The sequence below is a fragment of the Neltuma alba genome, unplaced genomic scaffold (genome assembly GCF_004799145.2).
Source record: "Neltuma alba isolate B1F8T4 unplaced genomic scaffold, ASM479914v2 tig00010370_pilon, whole genome shotgun sequence".
Lineage (NCBI taxonomy): Eukaryota > Viridiplantae > Streptophyta > Magnoliopsida > Fabales > Fabaceae > Neltuma > Neltuma alba.
Window position 1 is genome coordinate 56785 of NW_021635275.1, and position 17559 is coordinate 74343.

The window sequence follows — 17559 nt, forward strand, 5'->3', positions numbered from 1 at the left end:
TTTCCTGAAACGTAACATGAAATAACTTGTGCATTAATTAAAAATGACAACAATTTATGTGAGGATGACATGTCTTAATTGAGAAATGACAAGTCTAAATTTGATATTAACAATGTGTCTTTTCCTGATACATAACATGAAATAGCATGTGCATTCCCAAATAAATTATTGTCATTTTCTACTAAAGACGTGTCATTTTCCAGTAAAGACATGTTATTTTTAAGACATATTTTTTAATGCGCATGTTATTTCTCAATTAAAAAGTGTCATTTTTCCTAATACATAACATGATATATCAAATTTAGACTTATTATTTCTCAATTAAGACATATCATTCCCACATAAATTGTTGTCATTTTTAATTAATACACATGTTATTTCATGTTATGTTTTAGGAAACGGCACATTGTTAATCTTAAGTTTAGACGTGTCATTTTTCAGTAAAGACGTGTTATTTTCAAATAAATTATCATCATTTTTAATTAATGTACATGCTATTTTATGTTATGTATCAGGAAAAAGACACATTGTTAATATCAAATTTAGACTTATTATTTCTCAATTAAGACATGTCATTCCCACATAAATTGTTGTCATTTTTAATTAATGCAGATGTTATTTCATGTTATGTATCAGGAACAAGCACATTATTAATATCAAATTTAGACGTGTTATTTTTCAGTAAAAACGTGTCATTTTCAAATAAATTATTGTCATTTTTAATTAATATACATGTTATTTCTTGTTATGTATCAGAAAAAATTTCTTTGTTAATATCAAATTTAGACTTGTTATTTTTCCATTAAGAGTTGTCATCCCTAGATAAATTGTTGTCATGAGTTGGAGTCACAATAAAAGAGTCAACTTATATTTTTGTTTGCATTATAACATTAAGAAGTCTTTGATGACCTAAGGGTCATCTTTTTTTCTTGTTGGCCCAAATCTCACTTCCACTACTTTCTTGCAATATATTCTCACATGGTCAAAAAAAAAAAGCTTTGACCAAGGCTGAGCTTTTTTTTATTAAAAAAAAAAAAGACAAAGGCATTTTTGTTATTTTACTAACTTTCAAATTTTCAATTTAGGAAGAACTTCCCTCTCTATCATTACATTTTTTTAGCTTCTTAAATTAGATTATTATATATTTTACCTTCTTTATCTGTTTTTTTTCTTTTTTTATTGTGCATAAGTAATATGATTATTTTTTTAAAACTGATTATATTAAAATTTTGTTTCGTCAAAAGAGTGACCTGTCATACCAAATCAATTAAGTGTAATAATTAAATTAACAGCCTTACGACGCCTAATCCACCCAGCCATGTGGACGCGGGCTCATTCTACGAACCTGTCAACTTCATGGTCCACAGGATAACCACTACTTTTTTTTGTTGCAATGATAACCACTACTTTTAATTTCAATTTGTCCCCTTGTCGTTTCCTTTTTATTTGTCTTCATTATAACGGATGCTTGATGGCCAGGGAAAAAACAAGAGAGAATTTCATTTAAGGGCTATTGTAGCCAATTAATATAAATCAACCCTCAAAAGATTTCAAAATTTCAATCAACCCCCTTTAGACCAAAAGAAAATTAAAATTAAGAGTAAATTTACAATAATACTCCTCATTTTATTTTTTTAAAAAAATATTAATTGTAGCTGGAGTTTTGGCTATCAGAGGTCGGAGGTTCTGCCACTGGTACTCAGGTGGCAGTCACTGTAGCTCCAATGCTTAGAGGATTTTTTTTAAAATAAAGTGATTAAGAGAAGGTTTGAACCCATGACTCTTTGGCACACTAAAAATGATATAACCACCACGTTAACCAAACCATTTACTCATATAATGCAAATATATATATAAATAACAAAACAAATATAAGTGTCCAAGTGTAAATAAATGAACAAGTAAAATTTAATAATTTACAAGTGAAATTCAGCAATTTACAACAAAAAGTTGGTAATTTACAAGTAACATAATAGAATTCACAACCTCAGGTACAAGTGTTTAAATGTGAATAAGCAAGTAAAAATTTGAAGATTTATAATAAAAGTTCATGGACTTATAATCCAAATTTGGTGATTCACAAAAAATACAAAGTAATTCACAACTCAAAATATAAATGTATGAGTGTAAATGGACAAGTGAAATTTAGTGATTTACAACAAAAATTCATATATTTACAACTCAAATTCAACGATTCATAAGAAACCTGAATACTTGTATTTTAAATTGTGAATTCTCTTATTAGTTTTATAAGGTAAATGTATTTGAAATGTTTTGGGGGTTGACTGATATTAATTGACTACAATGGTCCTTAAATGAAATTTTTCCAAAAAAACAAAGCTAGAGGATTAGGAGTGTTTTGGTTGAACCAAATTATAATTTTAAAAATAATTTTTCGAAAATAACTACTCCCTTTGTTTTTTTTTATATGTAATATAAGACTCTATTATATAGATCAAAAAATTAATTAAAGATAATAAATAGGTAAAAATTATAATTTTTTTCAAAATACCCTTATTTATTGGGGAGTATAAAAAAGAGAATAAAAAATTATTATAATAAAAAAATTATGAAAAAAAGAGAATGTGTAATGAAAAGAGATAATGGTTTGAAAAATGAGATTAGAAATACATTGAATATTAAAATAAGTAATTAATGCGGGAAAAATAAAAAATTAGTTTCAAAAATTTAAGACAATTTGTAAATGTTACTTATATTTAGGGACAAGAAGGGATGGTAGTTGTTGCTTATAAAAAAAAGATGAAAGGAGTATGTAAGAAGAGTTCTCTCTCGATTTGCATTTAAAAATTTTTTTTTTAAAAGTGCTCTTTTATTTATCCAAACATCCCCTAAGTGCTTGTTTTAGATGAGCAATTTATAACTCATATCAACACTTTCACATAAAATTGAGATAAATATTTTTCTTACATATATACCTTGTATTTCATAAATTATGATTGAAAAGGTACTTATAAGTCATTCCAAGCAGGCCATTGAGAAAAATGCTAAATGCCTTTTTAATTTTAGATAAAATTTTAATTTAATTCATTAACTTTAAAAAGTATATTTTTATCCTTTAATTCTAAAACCATTAAGCTTGATGATGATTTTTTATAATAATCATGGTTATTTTGAAAATTAACTTAACATGTTAAAATTGGATAATGTTTTATTAAGATTCAACATCTCAATATCATTTTTTTATTAATCATTTTATGATTAAAGGGTAGAAAGTGTACTTTTTAAAATTAAGAGTCTAAAATGAAACTCTATATAAAATTAAAGGACTAAATACATAATTTATTTCTAAGAAAATTAATTATATATAAAAATGAATGCTAAATTTTCTCAAATACCCTATTTACATTGAAAATTCTCCTTATTAATGAAAATTTTCACTTTATATATGGGATCATTCATCAATATAAATAATTTAAAAAATAATTATAAATTTAAGAAATAAAACATATCAATAAACTCATTAGTAAGGAAGGGAGTAATTTGAGAATGACAACTCTAAGTTTGCCTCCTGCAACTTGGCCTTTGAGAAATTCACCGCTCTCCAACTTTGACACCTTCCCTCGCGACTACGCTGCAAAAATTATAACATCATCGTCAGTAATCAGCATGTCCCTACAATTCCCCCCCCCCCCCCCAAGGTTTATTATAACCTTCTAAAGATGATATATATATTTACTAAAATTTTCTAACATCTAAACAATTTTTATTGACAAGTTTTAGTACAGAAAATAATAACATGTTGTAACAGCTCATTTGTCATTAATTAAGAATTTCTTATTATAATATTAGAAAAAATGGGGATAAATCCCTTATTGAGAAAGTAATTGGAAAATAGTCTCCAAGAATTTTGTACAACTCAACTTCCATTATGTGCAACTTGACTTCCCTAATGTACAATTCATCTTCTCTTATGTGCAATCATCTTCTCCTTTATAATGTGTAATGTGTAGCTGAACATTCTTTTGTACAACTAAATTTTTCTTATTTGCAAATCATCTTCTATATGTGCAAGTTAGTCTTTTTTATCCAAATAATGTTGTGTGCAAACCATTTTTCATTATATGCAACTCTTCTATTGTGCAATTCATTATCTTATGGACCATTTACTAATTAAATTTTTAACGGGGGTTTTATCTCCAATTTTTCTTATAATATTTCTAGTTTGGGATCTCAAATGATTCTTCCTGTTTTTTTTTTTTAAATGAAAAAGCATACACTTACAATTCTTCCCCTTTTAAATAACAATACCACCCACAGATATCAGTGAATATGCATGTGGCCTCCAGATAAGACTTGGAGATAAAGCCATGAACCTTGGGAAACACGCATCACATGTCGTGCAGACTTTTAAATTGCAATAACAACGTTCTAGGATCAGGTCAAAAGGGGGGGCGGGGAACAACGTTCTAGGAAGCTGTCTTGCTGCACTTTTCACCAAAAAACAGTCTCGATCCTCGCTGGCTCTATAAATAAAGCTTCACACATAGAGAGTGTTGCAATAGAGTGAAGGAAAGAGAAATCAGAAGTGGAAAGATGGATTCTATGGAAAGAGGAGGATCAAAACCACACGTTGTGGTCACTCCCTTTCCAATACAAAGCCATTTGAACACCTTCTTGAATTTAGCCAAGCTGCTTCATTCAAGAGGCTTTCACATAACGTATGTTAACACCGAGTACAACCACAGACGCTTGCTCAACACGAGGGGTCCTCAAGCTCTGGATGGCCTCCCAGATTTTCGTTTTGAAACCATTCCTGATGGCCTTCCGTATACTGATTCTGATGCCACCCAACATCTGCCTTCTCTTGCTGAATCTACTTCAAAGAATTGCCTCATCCCTTTTACAAATCTTCTTAACAAGCTTCAAGAGTCTGCCTCTAATGGCCTTGTGCCTCCTGTTACTTCCTTGGTTTCTGATGCTGTCATGGCATTTACAGTTAAAGCTGCTCAAGAATTTGGACTTCCTATTGCTATTTATTGTCCTATTAGTGCTATCTCTTATTTGGGTGTTTGGCATGGTCGCACTCTTCTTGATGAGGGTATCATTCCCTTGAAAGGTAACGCATTAATTCATGTTACTCATTCTTCTTTTTTTGTTCTTGATTGTTTGTTTGTGTCTTTTCTTTGGTTTATCCTTTGAAATGATCAATCTTCAACAATATTTTGCGATTCTATTATGTTGCAGATGAGAGTTATCTAACGAATGGATACTTGGACACCAAACTGGATTGGCTTGAAGGCATGAAAAATATGAGATTGAGGGATCTTCCTAGCTATTTCAGTTCACTAGATCCAGATGATTACTTAATGCTAAAATTCTCTGTCAATGAGTTACAAAAAGAAAAATCGGCTGATGCCATCATTTTCAACACATTTAGTGAGTTGGAGAGTGAGGCACTGAGTACTCTTTCCTCGATCTTCCCTCCAATTTACACTATAGGTCCTGTCCATTTGGTTCTCAATCAAATTCAACATAACCATGTCTTAGACTCCATTGGCTCCAATCTTTGGAAAGAGGACGCTCATTGCATCGAATGGCTAGAATCCCAGAAACCTAAATCTGTAGTTTATGTGAATTTTGGAAGTGTTACGGTCATGTCTGCAGAACAACTGCATGAGTTTGCTTGGGGTTTAGCCAACAGCAAGAAACCCTTCTTGTGGATCATAAGGCCTGATCTTGTGGATGGTGGTTCAATGATTCTATCTCCTGAGTTTCTAAGTGAGACCAAAGAAAGAAGTTTCATAGCAAGCTGGTGTGAACAACAAAAAGTTCTCAACCATCCTTCAATTGGAGGGTTTTTAACACACTGTGGATGGAACTCTATAATAGAGAGTATATGTTCTGGTGTTTCAATGGCTTGTTGGCCTTTTTATGGAGACCAGCAAACTAATTGTCGGTATGCTTGCACAGAGTGGGGGATTGGGGTTGAGATTGATAATAACGTGAAGAGGGAAGTTGTGGAGAGGCTTGTTAATGAATTGATAGAAGGAGATAAAGGGAAGGAGATGAGACAGAAGGTCTTAGAGTGGCAGAAAATTTCAAAGGAGGCCACTGGATGTGGTGGTTCTTCTTGCATCAGCATGGACAAACTGATTAATCAAGTGCTCATAAAAAGAAATTGATGTAATTCGTCATGGAAGTCCTATGTATTGTTTAGTGTGTTTGGTTACTTATATTTATTTTCAATTTCTTATGTAGGAAAATTTTAATTTTTGGCCCCTAAACTATGTTGTTGAATGAATGAAGTGAACTTTGCATATGAAAAGGGTCTTGTAGGGCCAAAGGGAAGAGTGGATATAACGTGGAATTTTCTTCTTTCTCCCTCTTTCATGGCGGCACCACAGGTTTGAATATTTAAATAAAAGTGGTGTACAAAAGCATTTGACATTGCTGAAATCAAACTCAGCAAAACCAGCGGCTAGAGATCCACGCATCAGGTGCTATGAAGATTTGTAATTATTTTTTTTTCAGCCGACGAATTTTTTAATAAATTGCTTGACAACTTTTGTTGTCTTCTTAATTTCCTTTGAAAAATATAATTTATTATTGCCCACCCACTTTCATTCTGCATTGGGTTCTGTTGAGGTGGAGGATCAAGGGCCCAAGTTGTGATCAAAGCAATATTGAATATAAATAATTAATTATATTGGGCTTGTCTTGTCATCTCTTTTATGCCGCTTGGATTATATCTGTGACAAATGGCATCTTCAGATCTTTATCCCCACATGCGAGCATGTAGTTTGTTTAGGATTTAGGCCCTCTCTTTATGATTTAAAAGAAATAATTGAATTTTTTTTAACTTTTCTCATATTAAATGAGGTAGTGAAAGAGAAAGAGAAAAATACAAGGAACTATATTTAAACATTAATTATAGAGACAAAATTAATAAATAAATATTTATTATTCTTTAAATGAATTATATTTTTCTCTTTAATATAACAAAATTAATCAAATAACCACATCTATCATTCTTTCTATATAATGAACCTTTAATTTAAAAATGATTGCCCATTTGCAGGCGAGAGTAGTTACTTGAGATGTGGGCACTTGGATATATACTGAACTAAACGGGCTTTCAGGCATGAAGAATATTAGACAAAGGGATCTTCCAAGCTTTTTTAGCACATAAGATCCAGATAATGAGTTTATGATAAAGATGACGAGATACAATCTTAAAAATGCGCAAGCTGCTCAAGCCATGATTTTCAGCTCATTCAGTGAGTTGGAGAGTGATGGGTTGAACACTTTATCCTCCATCTTCCCTCCTATTTACAACTTAGGCTTTATCCTCCATCTTCCCTCCTATTTACAACTTAGGCCCCACCTATTTGCTTCAATTGGCTAGAGTGATGGGTGACAAACTCAATTATTTTTATATATTTTGATATCTTTTATATGGGTTTTGTCAATTTAATTAGTCTCTTTTGACTTTAATTGATTGATTAATTGATTTAATATGTTTTATTTTGAATTATTATTTTATAGGGGCAAAATTGTCATATTTTGGTTTAATTGTGACTAATTGATTTTTGAGGACAATTAATGCTACCTTATTTTTGAATTTTTGCTTGCAGGTTCTGCGTTTTGCTCCCCCTTTTATTATTTTATTATTTTCTTTTTTTAATTTATTTTTTTCTTTTCTTTTCTTTTCTTTTTTAATTTTTTTAAGTTTTTTTTTATTTTCAAAATCTTCTAAAAACCTGCAAGCAAAAATTCAAAGATAAGGTAGCATTAATTGTCCTCAAAAATCAATTAGTCACAATTAAACCAAAATATGACAATTTTGCCCCTATAAAATAATAATTCAAAATAAAACATATTAAATCAATTAATCAATCAATTAAGGTCAAAAGTGACTAATTAAGTTGACAAAACCCATATAAAAGATATCAAAATATATAAAAATAATTGAGTTTGTCAACTCCCTCACACTTAGCCTTTTGCACTCCTGGGCAAAACATCATTAAAGAAGAATCTAATAGAGACACTCAATGCAAGCAAACATAAAACTAACTAAGCATGAATGTGCAATTAACTCAAGCAACTTTTATTCCTAATCAATCAACATTTGTAGAATACTTCAGTGCAAAGAAATTAACACAAGAAACATAGCAGGATAAAAGAAGAGAAACATAATAGAGCTCACATAGGGTACAAGTGTTTCACTCATCTCTTAAATGGGAAAAATTTCACTCAATCCACCTAGATTAGCACCTACCAAAAGCTTGCAGAAATTCTAATATCTCCACCACTAACATACCTCAGGTTCATGATCAAGGGGACTTGAAGGGTTGTAATGTCGAAAAACAAGGCCAAATGAATGAATGGACTAACAAGTGAAATACATGAGTAATAAAGTATCAACTCAAAGTGAGTTAAAGTACAATCATGAAACAACACCAATATGTAGATTTTAACCTTTTGAAACAGAAATCCTTGTTCTTCAAACCACCATGGAATGCCTTATTTCAAATTTATTCATTTGTTGCAACTTATTTTTTCTTTTTTTTTTTTAATAACTTTCTTTTTTGGCTTTTTCTAAACATTTTCTTCTCTTTCTTGCCTTTTTCTATCTCTCTCTGTTTTTTTTTTTTGCTTTTTTTTTTCTTTGGCATCCAAACCCAAGAAGGCAAAGATATAGATATTAATGATATACTTTTCGAAATGAAAAACTAAATGTAACTTATGCAAAACACTTGCTTAAAAAAATGAATGGAATGAAAGTGAAGGCTCAAAGGGGTGAACAAAGGTTAAATGAAGTGGTTTGTGTTTGGGTAAAGGTTTAGAAATAAATGCCCCTATCATCTTCACAAATCTAGGTATTAATGCAGCTTTGAAAAAAAGAATCTAAACAAGTTCTAGAGGTTAACCAAAACTAGATGAAAATCATACAAGATGAGAAAATATATGGCTCAACAATCCTTCCATCAAGGCTTTCTCCAAGATGTTTCCTCCTTAAGTATCAAGCTATGAAACAAGGTTAATAACACTGCACTAAAGGCATTCTACTATGCTAATCAACTAAGAACAGAAATCACTTAAATTAAATGCAATCAAACTCAGCCGTGTAATATTCACAAGCATTGTGCAAAAAGATTTTAAAAAGAGATGCCCGAGGATTACAAAAGTCAAGTCAGCAACAGAGAGAACAGCAACTCGCCCATACAGCAGTGCAGAGCACTGAGGCGAATGAAAGCAAGAGGACATAGAAACCAGCAACAAAACTTCCAAGCAAGAATCACTCTCAAATCATGCGATGCAATTCAAAAATCAACCAATAAGGCAAAGAAAAGAGCAACTATAGCAGCAATACTTAGGAAACATGAGCAAATCCAAAGGCAAAATTTTTTTTTTTTTTAAAATAGCTCAACTCAACAACAATCTCTCCCCCACACTTAAATTTTGCATTGTCCTCAATGCAAAATCCAAGGACAAGGTAATGACAAGAGAAAAAGAGAATCAATAGGGGAATAAACAAAAACAAGGTTACTTTTCTACTAGAATAGCTCCCCCACACTTATCTTCTTCTTCAATAATTCAGTTAAGCACAGTTAATCAATACAAAGTTAAGAGAAAATAAGCGAGGAAAGAGACAACCTTGTGCTTAAAGCGCCTTAGACTCCTAAAAAAGAAAATCTCATCAATAATGAGAAACATGAAATTTAGCAAAAAGGATTGCTCTTGATGATTGCACTTTCTTGGTGGTGGCTCAGGGTCAATTGAAAGAGGTCCAAGAGCATATGGTGGAGTTTGGTGTTGAGGAGATCCCTTCCAATTATGTGCCTGCACAGAAAACAAGCTAGCAGCAGTACCAAATCCAACAATATAAACTTCGAGTGATTTCAAATAAAGTAAAGACATTTTATGATCTAGGCTCTTCAAGTAGCTACAGCATCCAAGAAAGTCAATGATACTCCCATTAGTAGGAGTCAAACAATCATTTAAAGTTTCAAAACACTTAGGTTCATGTGACGTGGAAACTGAAGAATCCAACTGACAGTTATTGGAGTACAGCACATCACTATCACATTCACAAGAGGTGGAAGGTAAAAGGGTGGAAGCAGAAGAAGATTCATGCAGAGTACTACTATTGACACAGCTAACTAAATCAGGAGACAAATCACAAAACAAAACTTGTTGAAAAGACTCATCTACATGCATAATTTTGTCATTCAAAATTTCAAGTCTTTCTCAACAACACTAAAAGCCACTGACTCAAAGGAACTATCGTGCATTTGGTTCTCAAGGCAATGATCATTCTCACATTTGTCATCAATAATTGCACTCAAACAAGATTTAGCAATCTCAATGTTCTCATACTTATCAATAACAACACTTTTAACACTAGGAAGAGAAACATAGTTGGCATGTGAATCATCACACAAAACAGCATCTTCATCCAAATCACTACCACTAAGAGCAACAAGATGAGTATTAGCATGTTCAAAAACATGAGGGGATTCACAGACAATTTCTTCATCCACCTCAATATCACTCACATCATCAATAGCTTCAACAGGAATAGTAGTTATAGCATAAGAATCAATCTCCTCAAGAAGAGGATCAATATTACCTGATGTAGGGCACAATTCCTTATGAGTTTGTAGATGCTCATGCTTCATCTCAGCTTCTTGTATGAGTAAATCTGGGCACTTTGATTCATCCTTCCCATTCTCAGATTCAATTTGAGCTATATCACTCAAGATCTTCTCCAATGCACTCTTACATTCTCCTAACTCTTCGTCTGATTCCTTTGAGATTCCAGATATCCGTGCTTCTTCAAGTAATCCATGATAGTATGAATTTAAGCGGTCATAAACTTCTCTTAAAAATCGTATCTGATCTTTCTTAGGAATAGTAAGAAATGGGTCAGGTTCATTGAATTGATGTTCATGAGATTGGGGAAGAGAATGGTACTTGGATTGGGACGGGGGTTGGTGGTAATATTCATATGGAAAAGGATGTGGTTCTTGGTGGTATGTATACGGTGGAGATATATAATTAGAGTATGGTTGGTGAGGTGGGAGTGATAGGTTAGGTGATTGATGTAGAGGATGGTTCATCCAAGAGGTGTCATGAGCATAGATGTGATTAGGTGTTTGAGACTCTAGCTGAGCTTGGAAGGAGTCCAACTGTTGTAACAACTCTTCAATCTCTTGAGAATATGTTGAATTAGAAGGTGCTTCATTCCACATACTATTTCCTGCAAAAAATTGAGAATGTGAGAGTAGATCATGATTGCTATTAAACCAAGCAATGAAAAACAAACAACAAAAAACAAATGCAAACTAGTAAAAAAAACTAACAAAAATGAAAACTAAAAAGGCTCAACAAATGAACCCCAATCAAGGCTACTTAACACTTAATTACTAGGGAACTAATTTCTTGGCTCCCCGGTAACGGCGCCACTTGAAGTTGAACTTGCCCTTTGATTGTCGCTTTGGAGTTACTCCAAAAATTAACCGAATTAATGCAATATAGTGCACAACCTGGGTCGTTTCACTTTGAGAAGCCGAAAATGAAATTAAACCCTAGTAAATAAATGCAAATAACCTAAACTATAAAAAAAGGATTTTGATTTTGAGGAATTGCTAACTAAATGCCTTGAATTAAATTGAAATTAAAATACTTTTTTTTTTTTATATAAAAAATGATTGAAATAAATGAAGATAAAAGAAATGAAAATGAGACACACAAATAACACTAATAATAATCAATCCTCCAATTCAACAACGCAGGCAATCATCACTCTAAAAGATGTGGGACTTAAGACAATGAATTAAGAATTATAATTAAGCTTTTAATCCAACAACCGAGCCACCTCGAGTTGCCACAAAATATTTTCCTAAAATCCCAACTTACTAACTGCAACCAGAATAGTAAAATGGGATTAAGGATGCTAAAAACCAATGCTTAATTAGAACTCTTAAATCCAAAATAACAGAACTAAAGCTAGCAAGAGACAATATGATCCAAAATTCTAAGCCACCTTAGAAAATCAAAATATATTAACTCCAAAATCACTATAAATGTCATAACTACAACATCATAATTGAAATCAAAGCTATAAACAACCCAATGTCAAATGCTAAACAGTAATCCGGCCACAAAAATCTCCACAGATAATCAGATTTAACAATACAAAATTTTCTAATAATCAGAATAACTATCCTAAGACCTAAGAATTGTTAAACAATTATTAGACAGGAAATTAAAGCAACTAAAACTCTTCTTTGATGATCCGAGCTCCTGCCATTATTGTTGAATTAGAGAATTATGGGACCTTAGCCACGGATTGCCATAAGAGTTGCTGTAATCAAAGTTCGAACACTGTTCACGCCGTCAGCTCCCTGCTTCGTCGCCCAACGTGTGTGTCGCGTCTTGTTGCTCTGTTTTTTACTTCTGCCGCCAGCTCCTTCCGTTGTTGTTTGTTCCGTGTTCAGCTTCTGCCGCGCCTCGCGTGTGTGTGTGTGGTTTTTATTTCAGCGCCGCTTGCGTCCTCTCCGTTTCAGCTCCTGTTCGGCGTCGTGTGTTTGGAGAGTGATGGGTTGAACACTTTATCCTCCATCTTCCCTCCTATTTACAACTTAGGCCCCACCTATTTGCTTCAATTGGCCAGAGTGATGGGTCACTTGGAATCCATTGGTTTCAATCTAAGGAAAGAAGAAACCGCATGCATCAATTGGCTAGAATCCAACAAACCTAAATCTGTAGTTTATGATGTGAACTTTGGAAGCGTCACGGTTATGTCTCCATAATAACTTCATGAATTTGCTTGTGGTTTAGCCAACAGTAATAAACTCTTCTTGCGGATCATAAAGCCCGACATTATGAATGGTGGCTCAGTAATTCTATTTTCTGAGTTTCTGAGTGAGACCAAGGAAAGAGGCCTCATAGCAAGCTGGTGTAACAAGAGAAAGTATTAAACCGCCCTTAAGTTGTTGGAGGGTTTTTAACACATTGTGGATGAAACTCCATGATAGAGTGTGTTTGCGCAGGTGTTCCAATGGCTTGTTGGCCTTTCTATGGAGACCACAAACTAACTGTAGGTATGCTTGTGCAGAATGGGAATAGGAATTGAGATTGATAATAATGTCAAGAGAGAAATGTTGGAGAGGGTCCTCAATGACCTGATGGAAGAAGAGAAGGGGAAAGGATATGAGAAACAAAGTCTTGCAGTGGCAACAAATTGCAAAGAAAGGCATTGTTCCTACTGGTTCCTCCTATGTTAACTTAGAGAAATTGATCAGCCAAGTCTTGATCCATCAAAATGCAAATCCTCAAATCTTAACTAGTTTGTTTGTTTTACTGCATATGCTTGGAATCCTTTCCCATCGCCTACGACACAACAGGGCAACTTTGTTTTGGAATCTAGTTGGCTAAAAGCGTGGTCTGGCTTTGTCGGATCTCATAGAATTGTATTAGCTTTTAATTCAGTCTTATTTTTAAGGTTTGTTAGTAATGGATATCATTATATTGTAACATTTTTGGTATCTTGATTTGTATGCAGTTTCATTCACCAATGATATTTTCGTTCTTATAATTATTTTGTGTTCCTTTTAGAGACTATATTTCTCTTCCTTTTCTGAAAAATCATAGAAGCAATATTGGTATAATTAAATTTGGATCATCATTGGTTGTATATATTGAAGATCTGGCATCGATCATTTTTCCCGTGTAAGTTCCATATATTCATACACACTTGTTAATCCCTCTTTTAAGAGAAACTTACCAAGGGCCTTGGAGCAATAAGTCCGGCCTTGGGATTATGGTAATCAATTTCAATCTTGATGCTCCAATAATTACAAGAATGAGATGATCTTATTTTTCAGGTGGAATCAGGATATCCTCATGTCACATTAATCCATTTTGAGTCAGAAGCGGTTGAGGAATAGCTTTCCGAAAAATTACACTTTCCAATATTCAAATTTGTATGTGTTTTCCTCTTTAAAGGAAGAAATGACACTATTTTTAATACAAGGAATTATATTGTGCTATGCCTTGACTTTTTTCATACCGACTTAAGTTTTCAAATATTGTCCTGCCCTGTATCTCAACTGACACGAGTACAAGGTACAATATGGTGCGCCATGCCTTCTTTGTAGAAGGCGCCCGACGTATATAGGATATGGTGGACTCTGTTTTTATCCATGCTTCATCTATCTTCTGGGTAATATTTCGATAATATTATTATAGTTCGAAAAAAAATATCGGGGTAAGTTGTTTTAAAAAAGAATTCATTTTATAATATTTCCAAAATACCAGTCCTATTGTATGTTTTCAGATTGGGGAAAAAAAACTTTTTTGTTCCTTGCGCAAGTCACGATAAATTCAACGAACCAAACGAATATTTTATTCATTTGTCAAATATTCCGAGCATAAACCCGAAGCCAAATTGTTCCCAAACTCTCTACTTTCCTCTTGAGACGCAAAAAGAAAACAGAGACCAACTTGGTTTAATTTTGACCGCTTCACCATCAAAAGAGTAAACATCGATTGATGATATTGAAATCTGTGTTGGCTTCGCTCAATATTCTGACTCGTCTTTGCCGTCGCTGATGAATATCAACATGACTTTTCACCACTTACTTTCCCATGTGGAAGAAAACCGGCCAACTTTTGAAAAACCAAAAACTTTGGACTCACAACTTCTTTTGTGAATGATATAAAGATCAATGAACCTTTATCAGAAACTTCATATTTAGTTATTGCCTAATCCTCAGCCTCAGCTTCAAACAGAGCCTTGGATATCGATATAAGCATGGAGTCTGTTGAAGGAGAAGGGTCAAAACCCCATGTTGTGATCACCCCATTTCCATTACAGGGCCATATAATTTCCTTCTTGAAACTAGCCAAAGTTCTTCATTCTAAAGGCTTTCACATAACATATGTCAACACTGAGTGCAGCCACAAGCGCTTGCTCAACTCAAGAGGAGCTCAAGCTCTTGATGGGCTCCCAGATTTTCGATTTGAAACCATCCCAGATGGTCTTCCTCCTTCTGATGATGCGAATGATATTGAACGATTTCCTTCTCTATGTGATTCTTTGCCAAATAGAAGTCTCGTCCCTTTCACAAAGCTACTTGCAAAGCTTAATAAGCTTGCTTCCGATGGTGTCCTGCCCAAAGTTACTTCCTTGATTTCTGATGGTATCATGACATTCACAATGAAAGCTGCCCAAGAATTTGGACTTCCTATTGCTCTCTATTGGCCTGCCAGTGCTGCTTCCTTTTTGGGTGTTTTTCACTTTCGCACTCTTCTTGATAATGGGGTCATTCCGTTAAAAGGTATAGATCTTGTTTATGTCACTGCTTCTATTATAGTTGTGTGTGTGTGTGGTTCATGGTCCATTCTTTTGAAGTCATAGATCTTCAACGTAGAACTTATAGTGGCAATTGTATTCGTGCAGATGAGAGTTATCTGACAAATGGATACTTGGATACCAAACTAGATTGGCTTCTTGGAATGAAACATATGAGGCTAAAAGATATTCCAAGTTTTGTGAGGACAACAGATTCAAATGATCTTGTGCTAAACTTTCTTATGAATGAAGTACATAGAGCCCAAAAAGCTCAGGCAATCATTTTCAACACATTCGAAGATTTTGAGAATGATGCCCTCAATGCAATATCCTCTATCTTTCCTCCTCTTTACTCCATTGGCCCTCTCCCTTTGCTTCTCACTCAAATCCCACACAACCACCACTCATTGGAATCCATTGGCTCCAATCTCTGGAAAGCAGAGACTCAGTGTCTTGATTGGCTAGAAACAAAGGAACCTGAATCTGTTATTTATGTGAATTTTGGAAGCGTTGTAATTATATCTCCAGAACAATTGTACGAGTTTGCTTGGGGTTTAGCTAATAGCAAAAAACATTTTTTGTGGATTATAAGGCCAAATCTCGTTGAAGGAGGCTCAATGATTATATCACCTGAGTTTCTGAGTGAGACTAAGGACAGAGGGTTCATAGCTAGCTGGTGTGAACAGGAAAAAGTGTTAAACCACCCATCTATTGGAGGCTTCTTGACGCATTGTGGGTGGAATTCCATGACAGAAAGTATTTGTGCAAGTGTTCCAATGGCTTGTTGGCCTTGGGTTGCAGATCAACAAACAAATTGTAGGTATGCTTGTAGAGAATGGGGAATAGGGGATGAAATTGATAATAATGTGAAGAGAGAAGAGGTTGAGAAGCTTGTGATTGAGTTGATGGAGGGAGAGAAAGGGAAGAATATGAGACAGAAGATTTCAGAGTGGAAGAAAATAGCAGAGAAGGACACTAAACCAGGTGGTTCTTCCTACGTCAACTTGGACAATTTGATTAAAGATGTGCTGGTCAAAACCAAAGTCTAGGATTTTCAACCTTAAATCTTATGTATACAAGGGAACTTTCAATTCTTTTAATTGGCAAAAGCATATATGTATGGATTCTTAAGAAAATTATGTAATATGTTGAAAAAAGATTATAGAATTGATCTAATTTGTCTTCATGCTTTGATTAAAAGAAATGAATTAGAATTTGGTATAATTGTGTCTATGTGTACAAATTACATATTGTACCATTTTATTTTATTTTCTTATAACTATAGGATTACATTATAATTTTTGAAGGCCGATAAATAGAAATCATGAACAAAATATTGGCATCTCTAGGTGAATCTCCTTTTTTTTTTTTTTTTTTTGCCCTCAATCCTTCATATCTTGATATTTGCTTTTATATATTTTGTCTGCTACCTAACTTTGTTTCATGACATTAGTTTTTTGTGTGTTGAGCCGTCAAAACGTTACCTTCATCCCAACTATAAGTTTCGCCTGCACACTTGTTATTCGTAACTTCCTGAAGTCGAGCAAACGTGTTATTGGCATGTATACAATTCAGGCTACAGTGAGTTAAAAAAACGAATTGAAATTAAAAATTGAAAATTGATTTTTTCTTGCTGCGCATGAGTATTATTATTGGAGTTAAAAAAAACAAATTGGAATTAAAAATTGTAGACGCTGTCATGTATTAAACATAGATACATCTTCTAATAAAAGTTAAAACCTTGTTAATTTCATAGTTCAATGAAATGAAATCCTTTGAGGGAGAAGACTGTCCATTCCCCCACTTTAAAAAGAAAAGGTTTTTGTATTTTTTTCCCGTTCAGTCTATTCTCCAATTTACTATCTATCTTGTTAATTTCAGAATTTAATTGTCATATGCATTTGTTCTTTTTTAATATTTTTAGAAGAGTTAAGTTTGAAATATTTTTAAAACAACAATATTATTATGAGTTTTCAAATAAAAATTAGTATCCTGTAAAATTACTGGTCGTTTTCCTGCGGGCAAGCCCCGATAAATTCAACGAACCAAACCGTTAGTCAAAAGCGCTGAGCACAAACGACAAACCAAAGCCAAATAGGTTTCGCGCTTCCCGAATTTGAACTCGTGCATGTTCTCCTCTCTAGCAAAGGGAAATGATACTTTTTCATCGGTCTCTTATTAAATTAATTTTAATTCTAAATATAAAATTTATTTCTCATATTTATTAATTTTTTTTA

The 17559-nt window shown here is 33.4% G+C and overlaps 4 protein-coding genes across 4 annotated transcripts in view; 3 read left to right on the top strand and 1 right to left on the bottom strand.

Annotated features, from left to right (window-relative positions):
* The window catches only part of LOC114756077 (7-deoxyloganetin glucosyltransferase-like), a 91800-nt gene that overhangs the window by 32626 nt on the left and 41615 nt on the right, over positions 1 to 17559 (bottom strand). The gene's annotated exons all lie outside the window — the stretch shown is intronic.
* The window catches only part of LOC114756065 (7-deoxyloganetin glucosyltransferase), a 91379-nt gene that overhangs the window by 31199 nt on the left and 42621 nt on the right, over positions 1 to 17559 (top strand). The gene's annotated exons all lie outside the window — the stretch shown is intronic.
* On the top strand, positions 4477 to 6417 carry LOC114756071 (7-deoxyloganetin glucosyltransferase). The gene is made up of 2 exons (XM_028944983.1): positions 4477 to 5077; positions 5206 to 6417. Exons 1-2 carry the CDS (start codon positions 4555 to 4557, stop codon positions 6141 to 6143), a joined length of 1461 nt encoding a protein of 486 aa, XP_028800816.1. The 5' UTR covers positions 4477 to 4554; the 3' UTR covers positions 6144 to 6417.
* Positions 14572 to 16508, top strand: LOC114756069 (7-deoxyloganetin glucosyltransferase-like). Its single transcript, XM_028944981.1, has 2 exons — positions 14572 to 15308; positions 15431 to 16508. The coding sequence occupies exons 1-2, from the start codon at positions 14783 to 14785 to the stop codon at positions 16369 to 16371; spliced, it is 1467 nt and encodes a 488-aa protein (XP_028800814.1). The 5' UTR covers positions 14572 to 14782; the 3' UTR covers positions 16372 to 16508.

Bases quoted from the DNA above. Each gene is read 5' to 3' on its own strand.
- LOC114756071 (XM_028944983.1), top strand. From the start codon at position 4,555: ATGGATTCTATGGAAAGAGGAGGATCAAAACCACACGTTGTGGTCACT. The intron at 5,078-5,205 runs GTAACGCATTAA...ATTATGTTGCAG, and splicing joins GGGTATCATTCCCTTGAAAG to ATGAGAGTTATCTAACGAAT.
- LOC114756069 (XM_028944981.1), top strand. From the start codon at position 14,783: ATGGAGTCTGTTGAAGGAGAAGGGTCAAAACCCCATGTTGTGATCACC. The intron at 15,309-15,430 runs GTATAGATCTTG...GTATTCGTGCAG, and splicing joins TGGGGTCATTCCGTTAAAAG to ATGAGAGTTATCTGACAAAT.